Source organism: Hyperoodon ampullatus, assembly GCF_949752795.1.
Source record: "Hyperoodon ampullatus genome assembly, chromosome: 6".
NCBI lineage: Eukaryota > Metazoa > Chordata > Mammalia > Artiodactyla > Ziphiidae > Hyperoodon > Hyperoodon ampullatus.
In genome coordinates, this window is record NC_136919.1 from 59777815 (window position 1) to 59799655 (window position 21841).

Sequence of the window (21841 nt, forward strand, 5' to 3'; positions counted from 1 at the left end):
ATGGGATCTCATTAGGAAAAAAGAAACTAAATAAAATTCCTAAGACAAATGACACCAAAAATGATGATACAACTCTGAAAACAAATTTGGGGCCCATGTGGACAAGTCCTAAAATTGAGAATCAAAATATAAAATGGTTTGGATTATTTCCTACAGAGTTTTCTTAGTGGCACTAAAATCCCATGGACAAATGAAAAATGAAAATGTGAGGAAGCATACATTACCGAAGTTGCAATCATCTCCAAGCTCTCTTCCAAACTTGAGCATGGCCTCTGCCAGCAGTGCTTCTGCCTGAGGATAGCCTGGCCCTTTCTCCTGGCCACGGATTTTTGACATGGTGTTGATCATGCTGAGTTTAGCTCTGGAAGCTGGAGACAAAGAGATAAGAGACTTTCAAAGCAGGCAATGTGATGTAGGAGGGACATGGCTGGGTGGGGAGTCAGGCCTTCACCAGTCTCTAAACCAGCTCAGCTACCGAAAACTGCCCCTCCACCAATGTTTTCATCTGCAATATGTGCAGCTTGGTCCACAGATAAACACATACCTGCTCTTTTAATCGCTAAACTCTCCCTTTCTCTCAAAATCTCAAGAGGAATTTAATAGAAAAGGCAAAGTTCTTCCACGTGAAGATCCCATCTTGCCCGTCTTCCTGTGACTTTTCTTTTTTTCTTTTACTTTTTTTTTAACATCTTTATTCGAGTATAATTGCTTTACAATGGTGTGTTAGTTTCTGCTGTATAACAAAGTGAATCAGCTATACATATACATATATCTCCACATCTCCTCCCTCTTGCTTCTCCCTCCCACCCTCCCTATCCCACCCCTCTAGGTGGTCACAAAGCACCAAGCTGATCTCCCTCTGCTATGCAGCTGCTTCCCACTAGCTATCTATTTTACCTTTGGTAGTGTATATATGTCCATGCCACTCTCTCACTTTGTCCCAGCTTACCCTTCCCCCTCCACGTGTCCTCAAGTCCATTCTCTACTCCTGTGCCTTTTCTGATACTCTCTTCATTGCTGTGGCCCTTCAGTCCCTCTGTGGATCTGGGTGGCCCACAGAAAGCACTTCAAAAACTATGGGATTATGTGATCTCGAAGTTTTAGGATTCTACCTTTTATTTCAATTCTAGGAGCCTATGGACTGAAGTAGGAAATTAACTGATAACTCCTGCAGTGTGGGCCTTATGCCATGTTTCACTTACACCACATATAAAATAATTTTCAAAATCACTTCTCAACTAAGATTCTAACAGTAAACAGCCCCATGAAGAACAGAAATATTATGTTCATTAAAAAGACAATTACTTTTCTCACACGTAACTGCTTCTGAAAATTAGTTTTGTGCCACAAAGACAGCATTTCAATTTCTTTTTTGCTTTTGCTTTTATAAAAGAAGATGCCTAGAAGGCAAATCCAGTTTTCATGGAAGAAACAGGTTTATTAGCACACTGTTAAAGACAATGATTTACTTGATGCTAGGATACTACGGTTTCTCAGGTTCATTATCAGAGTTGGGAATGTACATTAACCTAGAATTATGCCCAGGATTCCATCTGCTTGGAAACCCCTGACAGAATTACAGCTAAAGCACACACTTCCAGCATTTAGTGTCTGCCATTTCATCTTGAACATTTGTTTTGAATAGGTTTTTATTTAAACTTTGGGCTTCAAAGGTCGAATCTGCAGACAAAGAGAATTATTATGAGAGGTCACCCTCCCAAGTTTGTCCCAGGGATATTATAACGAACAAGACAGCTATGGCCTCTGCCTTTATGAAGTTTATAGTGAACTGAGGGTAGCGTCTATTTTAAAAGCAATTAGAGTGAAGTGTATATACTAAGTGTCATGTGGGGAGATTACAGCAAGTCACGAAAGTATATAGCATCACCCTAGTCTGTAGGAGTGGGCATCGCAAAGAAGGTTTCGGGTGAGAAATATCTTTAAGCTTAGAATCACATAATGAGTAGCAGTTAGTCATGCTAACAGATGTAAAGCCTGGTGGTACCTGGAAAAAATGTAAAATTCACATTTTCTTTACTTTGCTTCTCATAGAAAAGTGTATCATACACGTTAAATTTAAAAAATTGAAAATGTCACAAGATGACACATTTTTGGGGGGAATGATATAATTAGGGTATATATTCAAAGACTTTTCTACAATAAGCCATATCTGAAATCCAGGAAAGACATAGTCCCTGCCAAGGTGCTCACAGTAGAGTGAAGTGTCAGATACGTAAACAGTGGCAACAAATGTGATAAATGCAATAATAGCTAATACACACAAGGTACCAGGGAAACACAAAGAAGGAGTAACATTAGTACAAATAAAACTGAAATAAGCAGACACCAGACAGTAAGAGGTACCAAATGAACAGAAGGAAAGAAGATAAATGGAGATAAAGAAACTGAGTAATGAAAACACACACAGTGGTTAATCCCTTCAAGTCCTGTTTTTACACTCTAAAGATTTATTCCTTTTACAAATTTGGTTACTGATCTGTGCTTAGATCTTGGTTCTGCTAAGAGCTGTCTTCTGGTAAGCAATTACCTGAAATAACTGTTACAGTTTAATATACTGTGGCTGATTTTCAAATTTATCATTTTCAATGTTGTTCAATTCTTCCATTAATTACTTAGGAACATCTTGAATGTGTTCTACATTTTCACGAGAAGGGGGAAGAAAACCATATTCTATTAGCTTATTTCTTCAAATCATCTAAAATACTTATTGATTCATATATTTGAAGAGACCAGCTTTTAAATTTATTCACAGCTATTAACTATTTTTAAGACTCCTGGATTAGAAAAACTTCTGTGTTCTTGAAAAACATCATCAGATGTCTGAATTAACCATTTTTAAGTGTTAACATAATTATTTTTAAATGATTCTTAAAAGCAGTACTTGAAGGAACTTCGCTGGTGGTCCAGTGGTTAAGACTCCACGCTCCCAATGCAGGGGGCCTGGGTTCGATCCCTGGCCAAGGAACTAGATCCTGCGTGCATGCTGCAACTAAGAGTCCACATGCCGTAACTAAAAGACCCCACGTGCCACAACTAAGACCCAGCACAGCCAAATAAATAAATAAATAAATAAATATTTTTTAAAAAGCAGTACTTGAAGAAACAGAGAGGAAGCCTGGAAAAATACAAATTTAAGACACTAGAATTCCTATAATATGATCTCGGGCTAGATAGCTTCACCAAGTTAGATGTGCCCCTAGGGACCCTTCTCTTCTCTTCTAAAGGGACCTAACTCCTGTCCTTCACATTATCTTTATATTTGCCATAGCTTTAGCCTTTCTTTCAAATTGTTACAATCTCTCTAAGCCCCCATCTTTACTTTCCCACCTTTGCTATTCTAGTTCAACCTGCCCCCACTGGGCTTACTGCAGAAACAGCTTCCTAATAGCAATCTCTCCCCTGGCCCATGAAAGCAGGATACTGGTATGCTGCTCTGCGTATCTCCCAGACAGGATTAGCATAAAGCTGTACACGCATGAGATGTTTAACCTTGACTGCTGAAGGAAAGAATAAACGAATAAATAGACTATCTTAGAAACTAGTAGACGGTCATGGCAGTGGTTTTCATAAGCAGACTCTGTTCATATCTTTTGGCTCAGGTGACTGACAGCCTTTTGAATCGTAACAGAGAATGGGAACTAGAAAACTTGTTTTTTTTTTATGAAGAATAAAAACTGTAGCAATCTAATAGAGTTCTTCTGCAGAGAGAAGCTACCTGACCTATACTGAAAACAGGGCTTTAGGGCCAGTCCAGACTGTGAACTGTGAGACTTGCCAGCGCACTTCCCCTACTGGTCCCCTAGAGCAGCGGTCCCCAACCTTTTTGGATCCAGGGACTGGTTTCATGGAAGACAATTTTTCCATGGCTTGCCCACTGCTTACCTCCTGCTGGTTCCTAACAGGCCGAGGACCTGTACCGGTCCGCGGCCCGGGGGTTGGGGAGCCCTGCCCTAGAGAACTGGCAGTCAGGTTTGAACCCTCTGGGCAGAAGACTGGAAGATTCTTCTCTGGGGAATACAACCAACTCAAGAGAAGAGACTTACAGATATTCACAGCTGGAAGCACCCAATGCAACAACTTCAGGCTGATTACCCTAGAATGAAGCTATGATAGTAAATAAGCACCCTCCCTTGACTCAGCTTTACTGTCCTACACCTAAGAGGAAAAGGTTAGCCACTAACATCAGACTTTGAAGAAAGTTTCTAACATGAGAGAGGCAAAACAAACAAGGAAATTGTAAAAAACAAACAACTCAGGGAAAGAAAAATAACTATCATTAACATTCTTAGGTGTCTAAGATACTTTATCAATGAAATAAAAAAGAAACAGAGAACTCTTAGAAATTAAAATATAATTTAACTTTAAATATGAATTTCAATAAAACATACAAATTTAAAAAATCAATAGAAGCACAGATGATGAAGTTGAGGCAAATCCCCCCAAAAGTAGAACAAAAAACCAGAGATTAAAAAAATCAAAAAGAAAACATAAAATCAGGATCAGTCCAGGAGGTCTAACAGCTGAATAATGGAAGCTCCAAAAAGAAAGAACACAGATATAGAAGGGGAAGAAATTCTTTTTAAAAGTTCAAGAAATTTCTGAACTAACAAACATGTTCCCAGATTGAAAGGGTCGATCGAATGCCCAGGACAATGGATAAAAGGATCCTACCAAGGACTATTAACATGAAATTTCATAACACTGGAGACAAAGAGACAGTTCTAAAACCTTTCAGAGAGGAAAAAATAGGCTACACACAAAGTATCAAGTATTAGAAGGTCACTGAACATGAGAAAACCATGAACAGCATGAGAAATTTCCTCAGAAAACAATGAAGCAATGACTCCAATATTTTTGGAGGAAATAACCTATAACCCTAAATTCAAATTATCAATGAAGTATAAAAGTAACATATGACATTTTCAAATACACAAGGAAGATTTCAATTTATCTTCCCAAGGTCAATGGAAGACTCATTCTACCAAAACAAAGGTGTCAGTTGAGAAAAGGGACAGGATAAGGGATCTAGAAAAAGGGATCCAGGGTAAGAAAAGAGGTGAAAATGATGATACAGGGAGATCTCAAGATGGTCCTTGTGCATCAGGCATTGAGCACCAACTGTAGCTGACACTATACATAACCAGGTGCATGCAGCTCACGGAGCCATGAGCTAAAGGGAACTATAGGCTCCCCATGATCCCCACTGGAATCAGGTTATAGTTGTCCACTACTGTACCTTGCTTTATAATGCACCCTTCATTGGCCTCCTCCCCTTTTCTAATCCCCTAACAGGATTAGGGGATCATCTTGGATCATCTTGGAATCATCTTGGATCATCCTGGAATCATCTTGGATCATCCTGGAATCATCTTCTAAATCAACCACTTGTGCTCACATCCATGTACATGGTTTACTTCTGGGAGGACCCAAACTAAGACAGTAACCAATCTAGAATGCAGCATCAGATACGTATCTGAAAGATGACTGACACCTGGCACGTTTCAATGTATTGACAGGAAATTCATATTTGTGGCAGAGGGTTAGGGAAAGAATCAGTGAAAGGTACACAAAAAGTTAAGAAACTGAAAATTAAAACAATTATTAACTCCAGGAAAAACAAAAAGGTTGTATAAGAAAAGAAATATAACCATATTATTCTGCATGTCTCAGATCTGTACAAGTTTTACAAGGGCATAAAATGTAAATACTGAATACTGATCCAACATAAATTATGCTATAAACATACTGGAAAAATGAGAGAGGGGAAAGATGCGGAAGAATGGGAAAACAGGAAAAGAGCAAACAATTCTCATCTTTTAAAATGGGAATCAAACTGAAACACCTAAAACTGGAAAACTAAGCAAAGGCAACATTAGCATGTTGTTTCAAGACAGAAGTAAAAACCAAAGAAACAGCCAAACAGGTTTTGAAAGTGTTGCTTCTGGGAAATGGAAATGGGGGAAGCAACTCCAGGAGGGCTGCTGTTTTTTGTAAAAAGCTTTAAAATATATATATATATTTTTAATAATATGAGCATATATTACTTCCATTATGAAGTACTAAATTTAACATATTTCCCACTTCTTTTTCCATCAGTAGACCTAATTTAGTGGCTGAACTGCATAACTACTCACAGTATCTTCACAATCTGGACACTGCTCTAACCTCAAGGGTCTTTCCACCAAAAGTTCTGTTGAAAAATATGTTCAGTGGTATAAAGAGAATTGGCTAGGAAGAGAAAAGTTAATAAGGGTTAACAGGTGAAATGCCATCAAGGAAAAAACCATCAGAGGCAAGGTCTTGATGAGTCCACATCTAGGTGGTTTCTGGAAAGAAATGTATCTGGTGAACTGAAACAGCAGGAAGTAAAATTAGGATGACCAAGAAAGCTAATTTATTCCCGCAAAGGGCTTCCATTGTTTTGTCTTCTGTTAAAAAGGGGAGGGGAGCAGTTTCTTTTTTGTCCTCAAAAATTGGTACTATCTTTTCAGGAAGAGAAACAGGGACAGTCAAAGCTCAATCTGTATCAGCTCTGGACTCTAAAGCATAATCTGTACCATCCCTTGAAGAACTTTCTAATTCTGGGCACAGCCAAAGGGAAGTCAAAGCTCTGCGGAGAGTAAAACAGAAGCTCTCCTCACACCGCCAAATGGTGTTATTTTCCTTTGACCTAAAAGTGGTGTCCTTGTGAGTCACTGCTCAGTCTCTCCTAAGCAACTAGCATGGTAACTAACCGGGAATGTTGAAAACCCAGCACTTCTGCTAAATCTTAGTGTAAAAAAAAAAAAAAAAAAAAAATTATTTCTTAATCCAAATGATCAAACAGGAAAACAGACCATTAGGTCTTGTCTGTCATGGAAAACAGCATAGTGCATTACAATAAACATTAGCTTTGGTTCATACAAACACAGGTAAAAATCCAGGCTCCAAATCTTGCTAGCTGTGTACCCCTGAAAAATCATTTAATTCTGAAAGTTATTATCAGGATTCAGTGATAAACAGCCAAAAGAGCAACGAGCACAGACACACACCATAGGCACTGGAGACAGGGGAAAGCACTCATTTCTACCCTCCATGTTCTCTTTCTAGAAGTTTGTGTGGAGTGTTCCACTGTCAACTTGGTTGTATGGGAAACTACATTTCCCAGAACCCCTCCCCTGCAAGTTTCCAAGCTAGAATTGGTCCAAAGTGAGGCTGTGCAAATTTGGGAGGCGAAGGTGAAGCAGCAGCCATACGCTCTGAAGGCTGAGGTGAAAACAGGTTCCAGTTTGTCCTCGATTTCATACTCTGTGCCCAGCTCTTCTTGAATGCTGATTCTGCTGAGCAAGAGTGCCCCCAGGCCCACCACAGAGCTTTTGCTGTAAACTCACAGAGGTGGTAACTTGAAGAGACAACAGTCTTCCACAGCCTTCCATGCCCGCTGCCCTGTGCAGTGCTGCTCCAGCAGCTGGGCCTGCCTACCTTCCAGATTCCTGTAAGTTTGTTTACCTGGGTCAGGGCTGGTCAGTGAACTTTCTCTGATCCTTAACTCTACTTTTTTGGCCTTTATTTACCCAGATCTTCCTACAACTGTACAAGCTCTAGTTCCTTTAATAAACCTCTTAGTCCATAGTATCCATCATGTCTCTGCTTCCCTTATTGAACTCTGACTGACACAGTGGCTGATGGTCCAATATCTAAACTGACAAAAATTTATGATTTATCCTTGATCGAGCCCTGAAAGTAAGTCAATAAAAATGATTGTAAATATTTCAATTCTGCAACTCTGTTTTCAGGATAGACATAAATTTCTGCAGCTCTGTAGGTAGGAGTTAGCTGCTAACTGTGGAAATAAAACCAGAAAGGACAGCCAGTTTAACAAGGTGGGATTAAGACACAGACTTTGGAGTCAGACTGTCTGAGACCAAATCCTGGCTATATTTCTTGCTGGATGATTCTGGGCCTCAGTTTCCTCATTTGTAAAATGGTACCTCCCCCTCATTGTAAGGTTAGGATGATGCAAGGATTAGATGATATAATGTATGTCACAATGTTGGTACATGATAAACATTCAATAAATGTTGGCTATTTCTATGAGTATCAGACATGCCAGCAAGTTCCCTGTGTGATTTTGTATGAGTTACTTTACCTCTCTGAGTCTCAGGTTCTTCACTGATAAAAAGTTGAAAAAAAAGGAGACAGTTGGATAATTCCTAAAACTCTTCCAAGTTCCCCTACTTAAGGTGGTTCTTCTTAGATAGAAGACTTCTCCAAGAAAGCATGCCCTGGCCTTCAGCCGTAGAAAACTTCAGCAGTTTCCTGAAGTTGCTAGAACGGTCCCTCTTCTTGGAATGACCCCATTCTCTGTCTACCTGCCCAACATAACACCAGGCACATCTTTTCTACAGTCCTTCCCAATTACCCTTTACCTCTACTGCCTCCAAGTATACGTGACCCTTCTCTCATTTTATGTCTCCACCATGCCCTGTACATACACTGATCATATCTCACATGATACTTTCTCTCTTTTCTGCATGTCTGTTTCCTGATACAAGTTAGGAAACTACACCCTACTGAATTCTAGCAAAGGGCCAAGCATACAGCAGGTGCTTACTTATTAACTGTTGGGTGAATGATTTCATTTAAAAGTTTTGTTTTTTTATACAATTTTCTGTATATATCATTTTTTCTAATCCTTAGAAAAGACTTCCCTGTTCAAAAGCACAACAATCTTATTGTGCTCTAAAACGGAGCAAAAGGCTGCTGATAAGATCTAATTACACACTAACTCTGCTATCTGATAGGATGATTTGGGAGAGCAGGCCATGCTGATGGCAATCTGGCTGGTGCTTCCCTTACATACACGAGATTTTAAGATTTCTGAGGATGCTGGGCCTTTTCATTTCTCCTGACTCCACTTCTTTAAAGTGCACAAGGGTGAGACCCCATTTTCTATTCACTCATTATTAACACTGGCTCTTTGGAAGCACGTCATCTCTCAATTATGCCATGAAAAACTGCTTTATGGGAAAATGATAAGAAGCTGATCACACAATCCTCTGGAATCAGGATAGAGGCTCTCATTTCTCCCAACAAAAGAGGGTTCCTAGGCTAAATTATAAGCCCTAAGGGGATAAAAAAAGATCAATAAAAATCAATACATAGGTGACACTGGAAAACAATTATGTATCCCCCAATACAGAAAAAATATGAATTTGCACTCCCTGAGTGAAGTGGTATTTACCAAAAAATCAGCTTTCTAAAGATTTTTTTCAGTGATTAAATGAATGAAACATTCATTGCCTGAGGGGGACTATGCCAGAGAGACTCTGAGAGAAGCAAGGCCCAGTCTCTGTCCTCAAAGAGCTTATTGTCTAGTTGGAGAGTCAGAGAGTGCCTCCATTCACCGTGATCTGAGGCAGACTCGGGCCATACTGTGAATAAGGTTACAATGTACTCACACCACAGACTTGAGCAATGAATTCTGCTAGGAGAGTAAGGCCAGGAAGGGTCATGAAACAGGTGACACTTGGGCTGGGTTTCTGGAAGAGTGAGCTGTAAAGGCAGAGGGGTAGGAAGGGCCATTCCAGGCATCTGGCGACTATGAGCAAAGGCACATAACAATGCCTGGTGCATTTGGAAACTTTACAGTGTCTGTGGCTTAGGTGCAAGGCCAAACAGAACAATGTGAAGAGGCCACAGAGTTGGAACCAGGCTGTGAAGGGCCCTGAATTGCATGCTAAGGAGCTTAGAGTCTCCCATCAAAGGTTTCTGACAGAGTTATTTAACATCTAGACCTTCAAAAGGGCTTTAAATCAAATTATATGAGGTTTAGATTTTGGAAAAAAGATTCCTATCATCAAGTTAGGGAAACTGAGAAGTGGGAAGGGGGTCTTCCTAAAATGGGAAGCCACTGGAGACAGAGAAACCGGTTATGAAAACACTGTAATAGATGAGTCCTAAGGAAATAGGAGAAGAGAGAAATTTTAGAGTCCTGTGGTGGGTAGCATGAATCAGGTGACTGATTAAATGTGAGGAGAAAGAAGAGGGGCATCTAGGATGGCATTAGGGCAGTGGCTGGCTGCCCATTAATCACCTGGGGAGGTTTTAAAACTAATGATTCCTTCAAAGGTGGTACTGGGTCAACGAGATTCTATAAGAAAAAACATCCACTCAACTCTACCTCACACTATACCTAAAATTGATTCTAAGTGGACTGCAGATCTAACTATGGAAGGAAACACAGTACAACTTTTAGAAAATAATATCGGAGAACACACTCATGACCTGTAGAATATGCAAATATTTCTTAAAATAGGGCACACAAACACTTATTCATAAAAAAAGCATTTCTAAACTGGACTGTGTTAAAATTAAATACTTCTATCTTTCAAAAGAAATCATTAGAAAGAATTAAAAGGCAACCCAAAAAATGGGGCTTCCCTGGTGGCACGGTGGTTAAGAATCCACCTGCCAATGCAGGGGACATGGGTTCAAGCCCTGGCCCAGGAGATCCCACATGCCACGGAGCAACTAAGCCTGTGCGCCACAACTACTGAGCCTGCACTCTACAGCCTACAAGCCACAGCTACTGAGCCTGCATGCCACAACTACTGAAGCCCATGCACCTAGAGGCCGTGCTCCCCAACAAAAGAAACCACAACAATGAGAAGGCCATGCACCTCAATGAAGGGTAGCCCCTGCCGCAACTAGAGGAAGCCCGCACACAGCAACGAAGACCCAACACAGACAAAAATTAAAAAAACAAATTAAAAAAAATAAGGCAACCAAAAAAATGTTAAGATACTCACAATACACATATCCAAAATAGGACTTGTATCCAAAATATTAAAAAGAAAAAACTCCTATAAACCTTTAAGAAAAAGATGACCCAATTTTTTAAATGTGCAAGAGGCTTGAACAGACAGTTCACCAAATAAGATATTCAAATATCTAATCTGAAAGGGGCTCAACTTCATTATTTTGCCAATGCAAATGAAACCACATTGCAACATACCCACAGGAATGGTTAAAGTGGAAAAAAAAGAAAAGAGGGCTTCTCTGGTGGCGCAGTAGTTGAGAGTCCGCCTGCTGATGCGGGGGACACAGGTTCGTGCCCCCGTCAGGGAAGATCCCACATGCCGTGGAGTGGCTGGGCCCGTGAGCCATGGCCGCTGAGCCTGTGCGTCCGGAGTCTGTGCTCCACAACGCGAGAGGCCACAACAGTGACAGGCCCACGTACCGCAAAAAAAAAAAAAAAAAAACTCAGAAAATATCAAGTGTTCAGAGGGTGCAGAACAACCTGAACTCTCAATTTCTGCTGGTGGGAGCAAGAACTGGTAGAACATTTTGGAAAACAATTTAGCAGTGTCTATCTACAAAAGCTGAAAAGACTTATACCCTGTGCCCCAGCAATTCCACTTGTAGGCATATATCCATCAGAAATGTGCATAAGACTCATATACAAAAATGGGCTGTTCAAAATAGCCAGAAAATAGAAACACCCAAATGTGTATCAGTGAGAAAACAGACAAATAAATTGTGCTCTATTCTCACAATGGAACGCTAGACAACAATGAGAATGAAAGGACTATACCTACACACAGCAAAACAAATATAAAGTTGAGCAAAAGGAGGCAGAACTAAAGAGTACATGCTCTATGATTCCATTTAAGCAAAGGTCTAAATTAGACAGAACTATATGGTCTTAGAAGTCAGGACAGCTTGCATCTGGAAGGGAAGCAATGTGCAGTTTCTTAAATTAGGTACCTTTACATGACAGTATCAGTTTGTAATAATTCATTGAGCCATATATTTATGATTTGAGCACTATACTTTTTGTATATTATAGATCAATAAAAAGCTCAGGAAAAAAAACCAAAACCTGATGCCTGTGTCCCACTTCCAGATTTCCGAGTAACCGGTCTGCCTTGTGGTCTGGCCAGCTACAGTCTTTAAAGTCCCTTAGGTGATTCTAACATACACCAAGTTTGAGAACATTGCATTCCAATCTCTAGACTGAATACCAGGGTAGGTGATGATAAAAATCTGAGATGAAGAACAAAGGAGGAAGAGACTTGGGGGAGGAAATATAGAGGTGTTTCAAATTCAGCAAATACAAAGTCTAACAGAATATCCACAAGGTTGGACTAAACATATAACTAAATATATGGGTCTTGAGACCAAAAGAGGGTAGATTATCTGATAACACCTGGAATCTTTTTTTTTTCTTTCCCAGTTTTACTGAAATATAATTGGCCTATAACACTGAATAAGTTTAAGGTGGACAACATAATTATTTGATATATGCATATATCATGAAATGATCACTATGGGAAGTTTAGTTAACATGCACCCTCGCACAGTTACAATTTTTTTCTTCTGATAAGAACTTTAAAGATCTACTCTCTTACCAACTTTCAATATGGTATTGAAATATACAAGTTAAACAATATGGTACTGTTAACTATAGTCATCAAGCTATACATTACATCCTCAGAACTTACTTATCTTATAGCTGGAAGTTTGTACCTTTTGACCACTTTCACCCATTTCATGCACTCCCCCTACCCCCCAGCTCTGACAACCACCCATGTGAGCTCTGTTTCTATGAGTTTGGTTTCTTTAGATTCCACATAAGTGAGATCATACAATTTTTTGGTGTGTATACATACATTTATAAAATGGAATATTATTCAGTCATAATAAAGAAGGAAACACCTGGAATCTTGAAGTCTAGGCCATTAGATAAAAGGAAGAAGGGGAAGAAAATCCCCCCCCAAATCAAGATAAAACAAAATTCCACAAGTTTTCTTTTTCTTCTGGTTTTATATTTGGTAGGTGGGAATTAGCTGTAATTGGTGTTACCATCAGCCAGGAGCTTTACATAAACATTAAAAAAAAATTTTATTGAAGTATAGTTGAGTTACAATGTTGTGCTTGTAAATTTCTGTAAAGTGATTCCATTTTTTATATATATATATATTCAGTTATATATATATATATATATATTCTTTTTCATATTCTTTTCCATTATGGTTTATCACAGAATATTGAATATATCAATAGTTCCCTGTGGTATACAGTAGGACCTTGTTGTTTATCCATTCTATATATAATAGTTTGCCTCTGTTAATCCGAAACTCCCATTCCTTCCCTCCTCCACCACTCCCCCTTGGTAACCACAGTCTATTCTCTATATCTGTGAGTCTGTTTACATTTTGTAGATATGCTGATTTGTATCATATTTTAGATTCCACATTTAAGTGATATCATATGGTATTTGTCTTTCTCTTTCTGACTTCACTTAGTATGATAATCTCTAGGTCCATCCATGTTGCTACAAATGGCATTATTTCATTCTTTTTTATGGCTGAGTAGTATTCTACTGTATATAAACATATACCACACCTTCTTTATCCATTCGTCTGTTGATGGACATTTAGGTTGTTTCCATGTCTTGGCTATTGTAAATAGTGCTGCTATGAACACAGGGGGTGCATGTATCTTTTTGAATTATAGTTTCATCTGGGTATATATGCCTAGGAGTGGGATTGCTGGATCATATGGCAACCCTATTTTTAGTTTTTTGAGGAACCTCCATACTGTTTGCCATAGTGGATGCACCAATTTACATTTCCACCAACAGTGTAAGAGGATTCCCTTTTCTTCACACCCTCTCCAGCATTTGTTATTTGTAGACTTTTTAATGATGGCCATTCTGACTGGTGTGAGGTGATACCTCATTGTAGTTTTGATTTGTATTTCTCTAATAAGTAGAGATGTTGAGCATCTTTTCATGTGATCCCTATCAAATTACCTATGACAGTTCCTACAGAACTAGAACAAATAATCCTAAAATTTACATGGAACCATAAAAGACCCAGAATTGCCAAAGGAATCCTGAGGAAAAAGAACAAAGCAGGAGGCATAACCCTCCCACACTTTAGACAATACTACAAAGCTACAGTAACCAAAACAGTGTGGTGCTGGCACAAAAACAGACATTAATGGAACAGAACAGAGAGCCCAGAAAAAAAAAACACACACCTATGATTAATTAATCTTCAACATAGGCGGCAAGAATATGAAATGCGAAAAAGTCTCTTCAGCAAGTGGTGCTAGGAAAGTTGGACAGCTGCATGTAAATCGATGAAGTTAAAACACACCCTCACACCATACACAAAAATAAACTCAAAATGGCTTAAAGAATTAAACATAAAGATATGACACCATAAAACTCCTAGAAGAAATCATAGGCAAAACATTCTCTGACATAAATCATACAAATGTTTTCTTAGGTCAGTCTCCCAAGGCAATAGAAATAAAAACAAAAGTAAACAAATGGGACCTAATCAAACTCACAAGCTTTTGCACAGCAAAGGAAACCCATAAACAAAATGAAAAGGTAACCTATGGGAGAAAATATCTGCAAACGAAGCTACTGACAAGGGCTTAATTTCCAAAATATACAAACAGCTCATACAACTCATCAACAGAAAAACAAACAACCCAATCAGAAAATGGGCAGAAGACCTAAATAGACATTTCTCCAAAGACAACACACAGAAAGAGAGTTCATTAATGGCTTTTTAGCCACACAGTTTTCTAGAAGGGTTTGTGTGTGACAGGGCTCATAAGAACCTTGAGGAAGATACTAGCTCAGATTTGGCATAATGAGGAATTAATTATGAGGGAAGCAGATTAGATAGTATATTCTGAGAGAAAAAGAGGCTGATCAAGGTCTGGCGGATAATTATTAAGAAGTTGGAAAGCATGCGACCTAAAGATTATAAAGATTTTAAAATCTTCACATTTTGAAACCTTATGTATTTAGAAAACACTAATTTGAGTTAGAAGCTTAAAGGGATGACATAAAATAGCAAATGTGCATTAAGTTCCTAATGTTAGCTGGAGGTAGACCCTCCAGGGAGCCCCGGACCCCTCTTCTCTTTGGGGCCTGTCATCTTCAGCCCACAGTAGTTTTGTGATGCACATAAACATTTAAACTTAATCTTCACCACCACCACCACCAGGCTGTGGGTCTCACTGTGTCATTCCCACTGTGGAGAGAGGGTTGCATCCACAAGGTGAAGATGCAGAGGCTCAGGGAGGCTGGAAAATCTGCCCAAGTTCTCATAAGTTACTAGGAGGCAAAACCAGAGTTTAGACTCCCTTGGGGAGCCAGAAATAACCCGACCGCTGTCGAGAGAACCCCCACTGAAGAAAATGCATGACATTGCCCTGCTGGCATGCTGTGCTTCCTACCTTAATATTCTCCTAAGTGAATGCTATGTCAGGGGACGCCTTATCGAGCCATGTGGGACAAATTGGCTAGCTGGGCCAATAAAGACCCCCTGAAAGTGAGTGTTGCAGGGACTTTGGAGCAATTTTAAATAAGTATTTTATTACTGTCTGTGTTCTTTTCCTAGGGCTGCTATAACAAAGTTATCACAAACTGGGTGACTTTCAACAATAGAAATGAATTCTCTCACATTTACGAAAGCCTCTTCCCTATACCTTGCCCTATGCATCTCTTCCATTTGGCTGTTCCTCAGCTGCTTCCTTTATAATAAAGCAGTAAACATGAAATAAGCATTTCTCTGTGTTCTGTCAGCCATTCTAGCAAATTAGCAAACCCAAGGAGGGGGTCAGAAGCAGCAGAGGCATCTGACAATGGAGCAGTCTTGTGCGACTGAGCCCTTACCTGATGCCAACTCCAGGTAGATAGTGTCAGAACTGAGTTGAACTGTATGACCCCCTGGTAGAGTCAGAGAATTGGTTGGTGTGGGGAGAAAAACGTACTCATCTAGTGTCAGAAGTGTTCTGTGCGTAGAGTGTAGGGAAAAAACAGTAGTTTTCCTTTTACATCTCTAAAACAGGCTGCAGCACACTCATATGAGTGGGCGATGAGGTTCTGACAGACATCTGTAGGAAAACCCTTGAGACTGCTTTTCTAGAAAGGTTCCGTGAAATGTCAGGACAAGTGGATCCCAAGCCTCTGAGGACAAGGCAAAAGTGGTGTTTTCTAAAGAGGGGTTGATCCCAAAGACAGTGATGGCAAAAGACAGAGCGCTCTTTTTCCTAAGTGAAAGAAAAAAAAAAAAAGGAGAGACAGTTCTGATGTCATTTAATTTAATTTATTTTTTTTTAGCTTCATTAACTATAATTCAAAATCAAGGTTTATAGCAGTCTTTGTGGAACAGAAAGCTGGAATGAAGAGGCCCAGCACAAACCTGAGCACAGGTAGTGGGGTGAAGGGGAACAGGGTGGTGAAAATGAGTGTTTGCTGCAAGGGGGCAGGGATGAGTGATGAGTCTGCACCTCATCTCTCTCTTCCACGCTAAATGATCATGACAGGAGTGCTTGGCAAGAGACCTTCTGTAAATTATAAAAAGTACAACCTGCTTTAAACTGCTGTATAATGCTCTCAAGAGTAGCTTCCTTCTCTCTTCAACTGGGAAATTTCAAATAAAAAAACATAGTGACAGGGCATCTGTCTGTCACAACAGGGAAGAATAAAAGCCACCCCGACCCTGGCTAGTGTTGATGAAGGCAGTTGACACACTCAGGCAGAAGATGTGGCCACAGCATTCCAAGTCACATCTTCATGTTCTGACTGAGAGGGGAAACCTAATGGACTTAGCATCCATCAAGGAAGGCCAAAGACAGGGAATACATTTTTCAGAAACCTTTCACTTCTTTTAGGGACTTAATTCCTTTCTCATCTCTATCTACCTTACAGAAAACAAACCTAGCTGCCTCAAAGAGCAGAGAGCTTTCGCAGACAAATGCTTAATGATTTGTACTACTCTTCATAAATGCTACCATCTGGTCTGAAATTTTAGAAAGAGCCCTGAAATATCTGAATAACTGAAGATCACGATGACATTTCATCTTATGGCTATCATTTCAGAAATATCTACTATGTGTAATTCACACATATCATCTCTTTAATCCTCCCCAAAATACGAGAGACAGCTTCAGCTTCTCCATTTTACAGATAAGGAAAATGAAGCAGAAAGAAATGATGTACTTGCTCAAGAACACACAGCAACAAGAAGCTGAGCAAAAACTGAATCCTAGCTATGTCTCAAAAACCCGATTTCCTCCCAGAATGCCACTCTGACTCTGGCTGCTTTATTACTTCCTCATTAAAATAGGTCAAATTAAGACATGTCAGCAGGAAGATGCAGAGCTCTAGCTATACTTACACTTGTTAGGTGTTTGAAAATGCAGAGGTGAGGAAGTGTGATACATGCTGTGACTCAGGAAGCAGGATGAGTGCTACACCAGAGTTAGGAGACTGGCGGTCTCTCCATCTGCGCGACCTTGGGCAAGCCACCTAACCCTCTGCTTCCTCACCTCAAACCTAAGAAGACCAGCTTACCTGATGTCTGTAATGCCTTTCAAATCTAACAACCTCTCATACATGCACTACAATCCACTAGGATAAGTGAACTAAGTCACCTGCAAATGAGTACATGGTATCTATCCCAGTGTACACAGAACCTTAATGTAAATTTTCAAAACCAAAGAAACTCATCCTTTGCAAAACCCTCTTGGAGATCAAAACCAATAGGTCTTACTTTAAACCTCCAATGTAAAGATTTTACCTTTATTCTTTTTTTAATTCCTCCTTTATTCAGTTTTGTTTCTACAAGAATGAATACTACAGCCAGACTATTTCCTAATGATCTGGTTTCTGTGTATGGGTCTTTACAAAAACAAGAATTTTTTTAAAAGATCAAATAGATATTTCAAGGAAAACAAGAAGGTAATTTACTCTCCCTTCTTGTAGAAAGTTATTAAATTTCAATAGGGAAGTTAATTACTAAATACAACAAATATTGTGAACAAGCATTGTTAAAATTGAGAGGACAAAAGTGATATTTAGATGTGAAAATATAGCCTCTTTTTGAAGATAAAAAAATTAGAATTGCATTCTTCTGTGATGGAATCTATTATCATTCCCTACTAATTAATGCAAGGGCATGTGTTGTCAAAGGGATAAAAGGACAGGGTTCACTGTAGCTCTGCTGAGTAGAGAAGGTTTACCCCAATTTCACTGTTCCTGGTTATAAGCAAGAGATACTAATACTTAGTGACAGGATTGTTGTGATGGTGAAATGAAGTGATATATGTAATCAAAGCAGGCAGTAAATAAATGTTAGTTCTTTTCTTCCCTTTCCCCCTTTTGACTGGAAAAAAAAAAAAAAAAAAACTGTAGTTCATGCCCATTTCATTGAAATAGTCACCAAGAGCTAAAAATCTCCTCACCTCTTTATTATCTATCAAAGCTCAATGATATCTTTAGTTGGAGCAAAAAGTTGTCTGAATTACATCAACTAAATTTGTAAAGTCTTTTACAGAGATTATAATTGGGATATGAATACAAATCCCCAAATCACACTAAGTTAGATTTGGGGCTTAATACTTGCAACAAAAGGTATGTAATAAGTAACATTTTAGCATATATTTCACACTGGCAACCTATGATGATTGTGTATAATGGCCTAATTTTTCCAGATGAAATCTCAGAATATTTGCAAGTCTAAAATGATCTCTCTGATGCCTTGTACTGTGAGCAACATGTTTCCTAGCCTTGCACACTAATTATTACTAACAATTATTAAAGGGTACAAAAGATTTATATGGTAATTAGGACTTAGGTAAATAACCTCAAACCTTTGCAGTTGCTTTTGAAGTTAAATATTAGAAGGGGCTGAGGAAAGGGAAGAGGAAGCTTTGCCTGCTGATTTATACAACTATGTAGTTGTAGCAAGGAATCATACTACTCTCAACCCAAATAATGGTATTTATAAAACACTTCTCTCCAAGGTAGCAAAGCTCTTGTATGCCCCTGCTGAGTGGGAAATAATGGGGAGGTATCTTAAGACACTCAGCCGTGAAACACAGTCAGCAGCCCTTAAGAACCCGTGAGATGAGACAGCAAACATCTCCCACCTCCGCATGGGGTGTTATAAGACGCCAACACAGGTTTCACAGTATGCCCTGAGAAAGCAGGCAATTACATCACAGGGGCAGAGAACGGTTCCTGCTATTTGAAAAGTACACAATCCTCTGTGCACTAACATCGTGAGCTTCTGCTTCGTCAGGTTTTTGGAGCAGATAGAACTATGATATTCTTGTGGGAAGGGTCCTACAGTGGAACTTTTCCCTGGAGGCCTTACCTGTGGAGGAATTGCTGGGTAAGCCCCTGAGATACCCCGAGGTAGGGCTGCAGACCACTGAGAAGAGAAGGTGAGTGGCATTTCTCGAGCCCTTATAAAGTGCCAGGCACTGTACCAAATGCTTTTCACTGTCACATGTTTCAAAGAGATCTTCAGTCTTAGCATAGAGTGGGCTTGTCCTACCACTCCCTGAGGGGTTCAGGAGACTTCATCCAAAGCTGAAAAGATATGACAGGTTTTCCCCATCTACTTCCTGCTTCCATATTAAGGAGCCAAAAGTGATAAGGGCAAATGACCTGTTGGCCCCCGCAGACAGTGATATGCTTGAAATAGGAGCTCTGGTTGGGGAACAAACAGCCATACTGTATTAGTTTTCCATGCTGTGTAACAAAGTTCCACAAACTCAGTGGCTTCAAGCCACAGATTTATCACCCTACAGTTTCTGTAGGTTAGAAGTCCAGGCACAACTTAACCGAGTCCTCTGTTCACGGTCTCACAAGGCTGTATTCAATTCAAGGTGTCAGCCAGGCTGCCTTGTTATCAGGAAGCTTCAGTGGCAATCAATCTGCTTCTCAGCTCCCTCGGGTTACTGACAAAATTTCACTTCCCTGTGGTGGATTTGACTGACTGTGCTGGCTTCTTACTGGCTGTTGGCTACAGGCCATCCCCAGCTCCCTGACACTCATCCCTCTTCTAAGACAGTCACAACATGGCAGTCTGCTTCTTCCAGGCCAGCAGGAGAATCTCTCACTCTAGTCTGCTAAGAAAGTTTTATATAATGTAATGTGATCATGGGAGTAACAGCCCACAATTTTGCCATGCAATGTAACCTAACCAAGGGAGTGGTGAATGGTGATCCCATTACCTTTGCCATATTTTACTGGTTAAAAGTAAGTCACAGATCCCACCTACACTCAAAGGGAAGGGATTACAAAGGATGAGAATCATTAGGGGCCACTCGAGTGTATTCTACACACACACCAAGACTGAATTTGTCTTCATATTTTGCAGCATATGGCAATGAAGACAAAATGGACCAGGGAGACAGCCATATGTGAATATGAATTCCGGTTCTTTTGCTGCAAGACTTTGGGCAAATTATTTAATCTCTCTTGAAGCTTCAGCTTTCTAATCTGAAAATAGGAACAACTATTATCTATGTAAATATGAATGTGCTGTCAATAGCTTCAGCCCAATGATCTTAAACATGAGATTATGCACTTCTACACTTTTTCAAAAGCAATTGTGAAATGTATTAATTGCGCATGACACCAAGTAGGTATTATACAGACAGAGTAACAGCTCTGATTCTGGCCTGTTCAGGTCTGCAGACAATAACTCTATCTGAAACTTTGGCAACTCCTACACATGGAGCTCAAATATGATTAACATGATTTGATTCTCTCATTCAACAAATTAAGCACTAATAAGCACTACTGTGCTAGGTTATACACACACACACACACGAAAACAGACATATTCCTTGTCTTTGATGATTTTATGATACAGTGGGAGAGATAAACAGCATTCATTCAATAAATAAAGAGGGCACTATCTGTACATTAAGGATAATAAACAGGACAAAGTCCTTACTTCTGTGGACATTATATTCTAGATGGGAGATGTATGTGATGGGTAGATGATTTTTTAAAAAATATATATAAAATAGAGGACAATTTAAAATGGTGACAGGATATTAGAAGGGGATATAAGAGTGGTAGGGAGAGGCTATTTCAGAAACAGTGGCCAGGGAAGGACTCCATGGGGAGGTGGAGTGACAAGAAAGAACAGCCATAATGGGAGCCAGAAGAAGAGTATTCCAGGCAGAGGAACTTCCTGTGCAAAGACCCTGAGGCAGAAACAAGCTGAGCATGGCTGAGGATCAGCAACAAATAAAAACACCTTATAAAAGTAAATATTGTGATAAGTACAATAAAAGGTGAGAACAGGCTCTTTGACTACAATGTACGAACAACAATCCTACACTCAGGCCACTTGCATTTTAGTGGCAGAGACAAGCCACACCTTACCAAGTAAATACAGAATAAAAGTTTAAGTAGTAAAAAGTGCCATGAAGGAAAACAAAACAGGGAAATGGCTTACAGGGTGATGTTTTAAAGAAGATGGTTGGAAAAGCCACACAAATAAGGTGACATTAGAGCAGAGACCTGAGTGAAGACCTGGGGGATAACCTGGAGACAAGTGGTTCAGGCAGATGGCCTGGCACAGTCCCAGGAATGAGGGTGCTGTGTGGGTGAGAGGAGCAATGGGAAGGCCAGGGACACTGGTGCAGATGGAGTGAGATTTGTAGGATTTCAGGAAATGAAGTCAGGTCATCGGACCTTGAGCACTTTCAATGTTATTCTAAATGGGGAACCACTGGAGAGATTTATGGAGGGGACTCAAGTCAAGGTGTCATGAGGACAGTGGAGTGGACCTGATTTAGACAGGGAGCCCAGAGTATTTAAGCTGAGGTAGGAAGGATGACTAAGAAGGCAGGGGGTGACCTGCCAGGGCAGTTGGGGCATTTCAGGAAGAGGGCATTTGGGGCATTTCAGGAAGAGGAAACAGCCAGTGCCAAGTAATCTTCTGTAATCTGTCCTTATGCATTTTCATTATTTTTCAGTGTCAGGATTTAGAAAAGCAAA

At 39.8% G+C, this 21841-nt stretch overlaps 1 protein-coding gene across 1 annotated transcript in view; it reads right to left on the reverse strand.

The window, feature by feature from the left end:
• Positions 1-21841, reverse strand: part of SH3GL2 (SH3 domain containing GRB2 like 2, endophilin A1) — a gene marked incomplete at both ends in the record, with an annotated part of 198299 nt that overhangs the window by 8769 nt on the left and 167689 nt on the right. The window contains one exon of the mRNA XM_079706501.1: positions 225-368. Within this exon, the coding sequence (XP_079562627.1) occupies positions 225-368 (144 nt within the window). The remainder of the gene's footprint in view (positions 1-224; positions 369-21841) is intronic.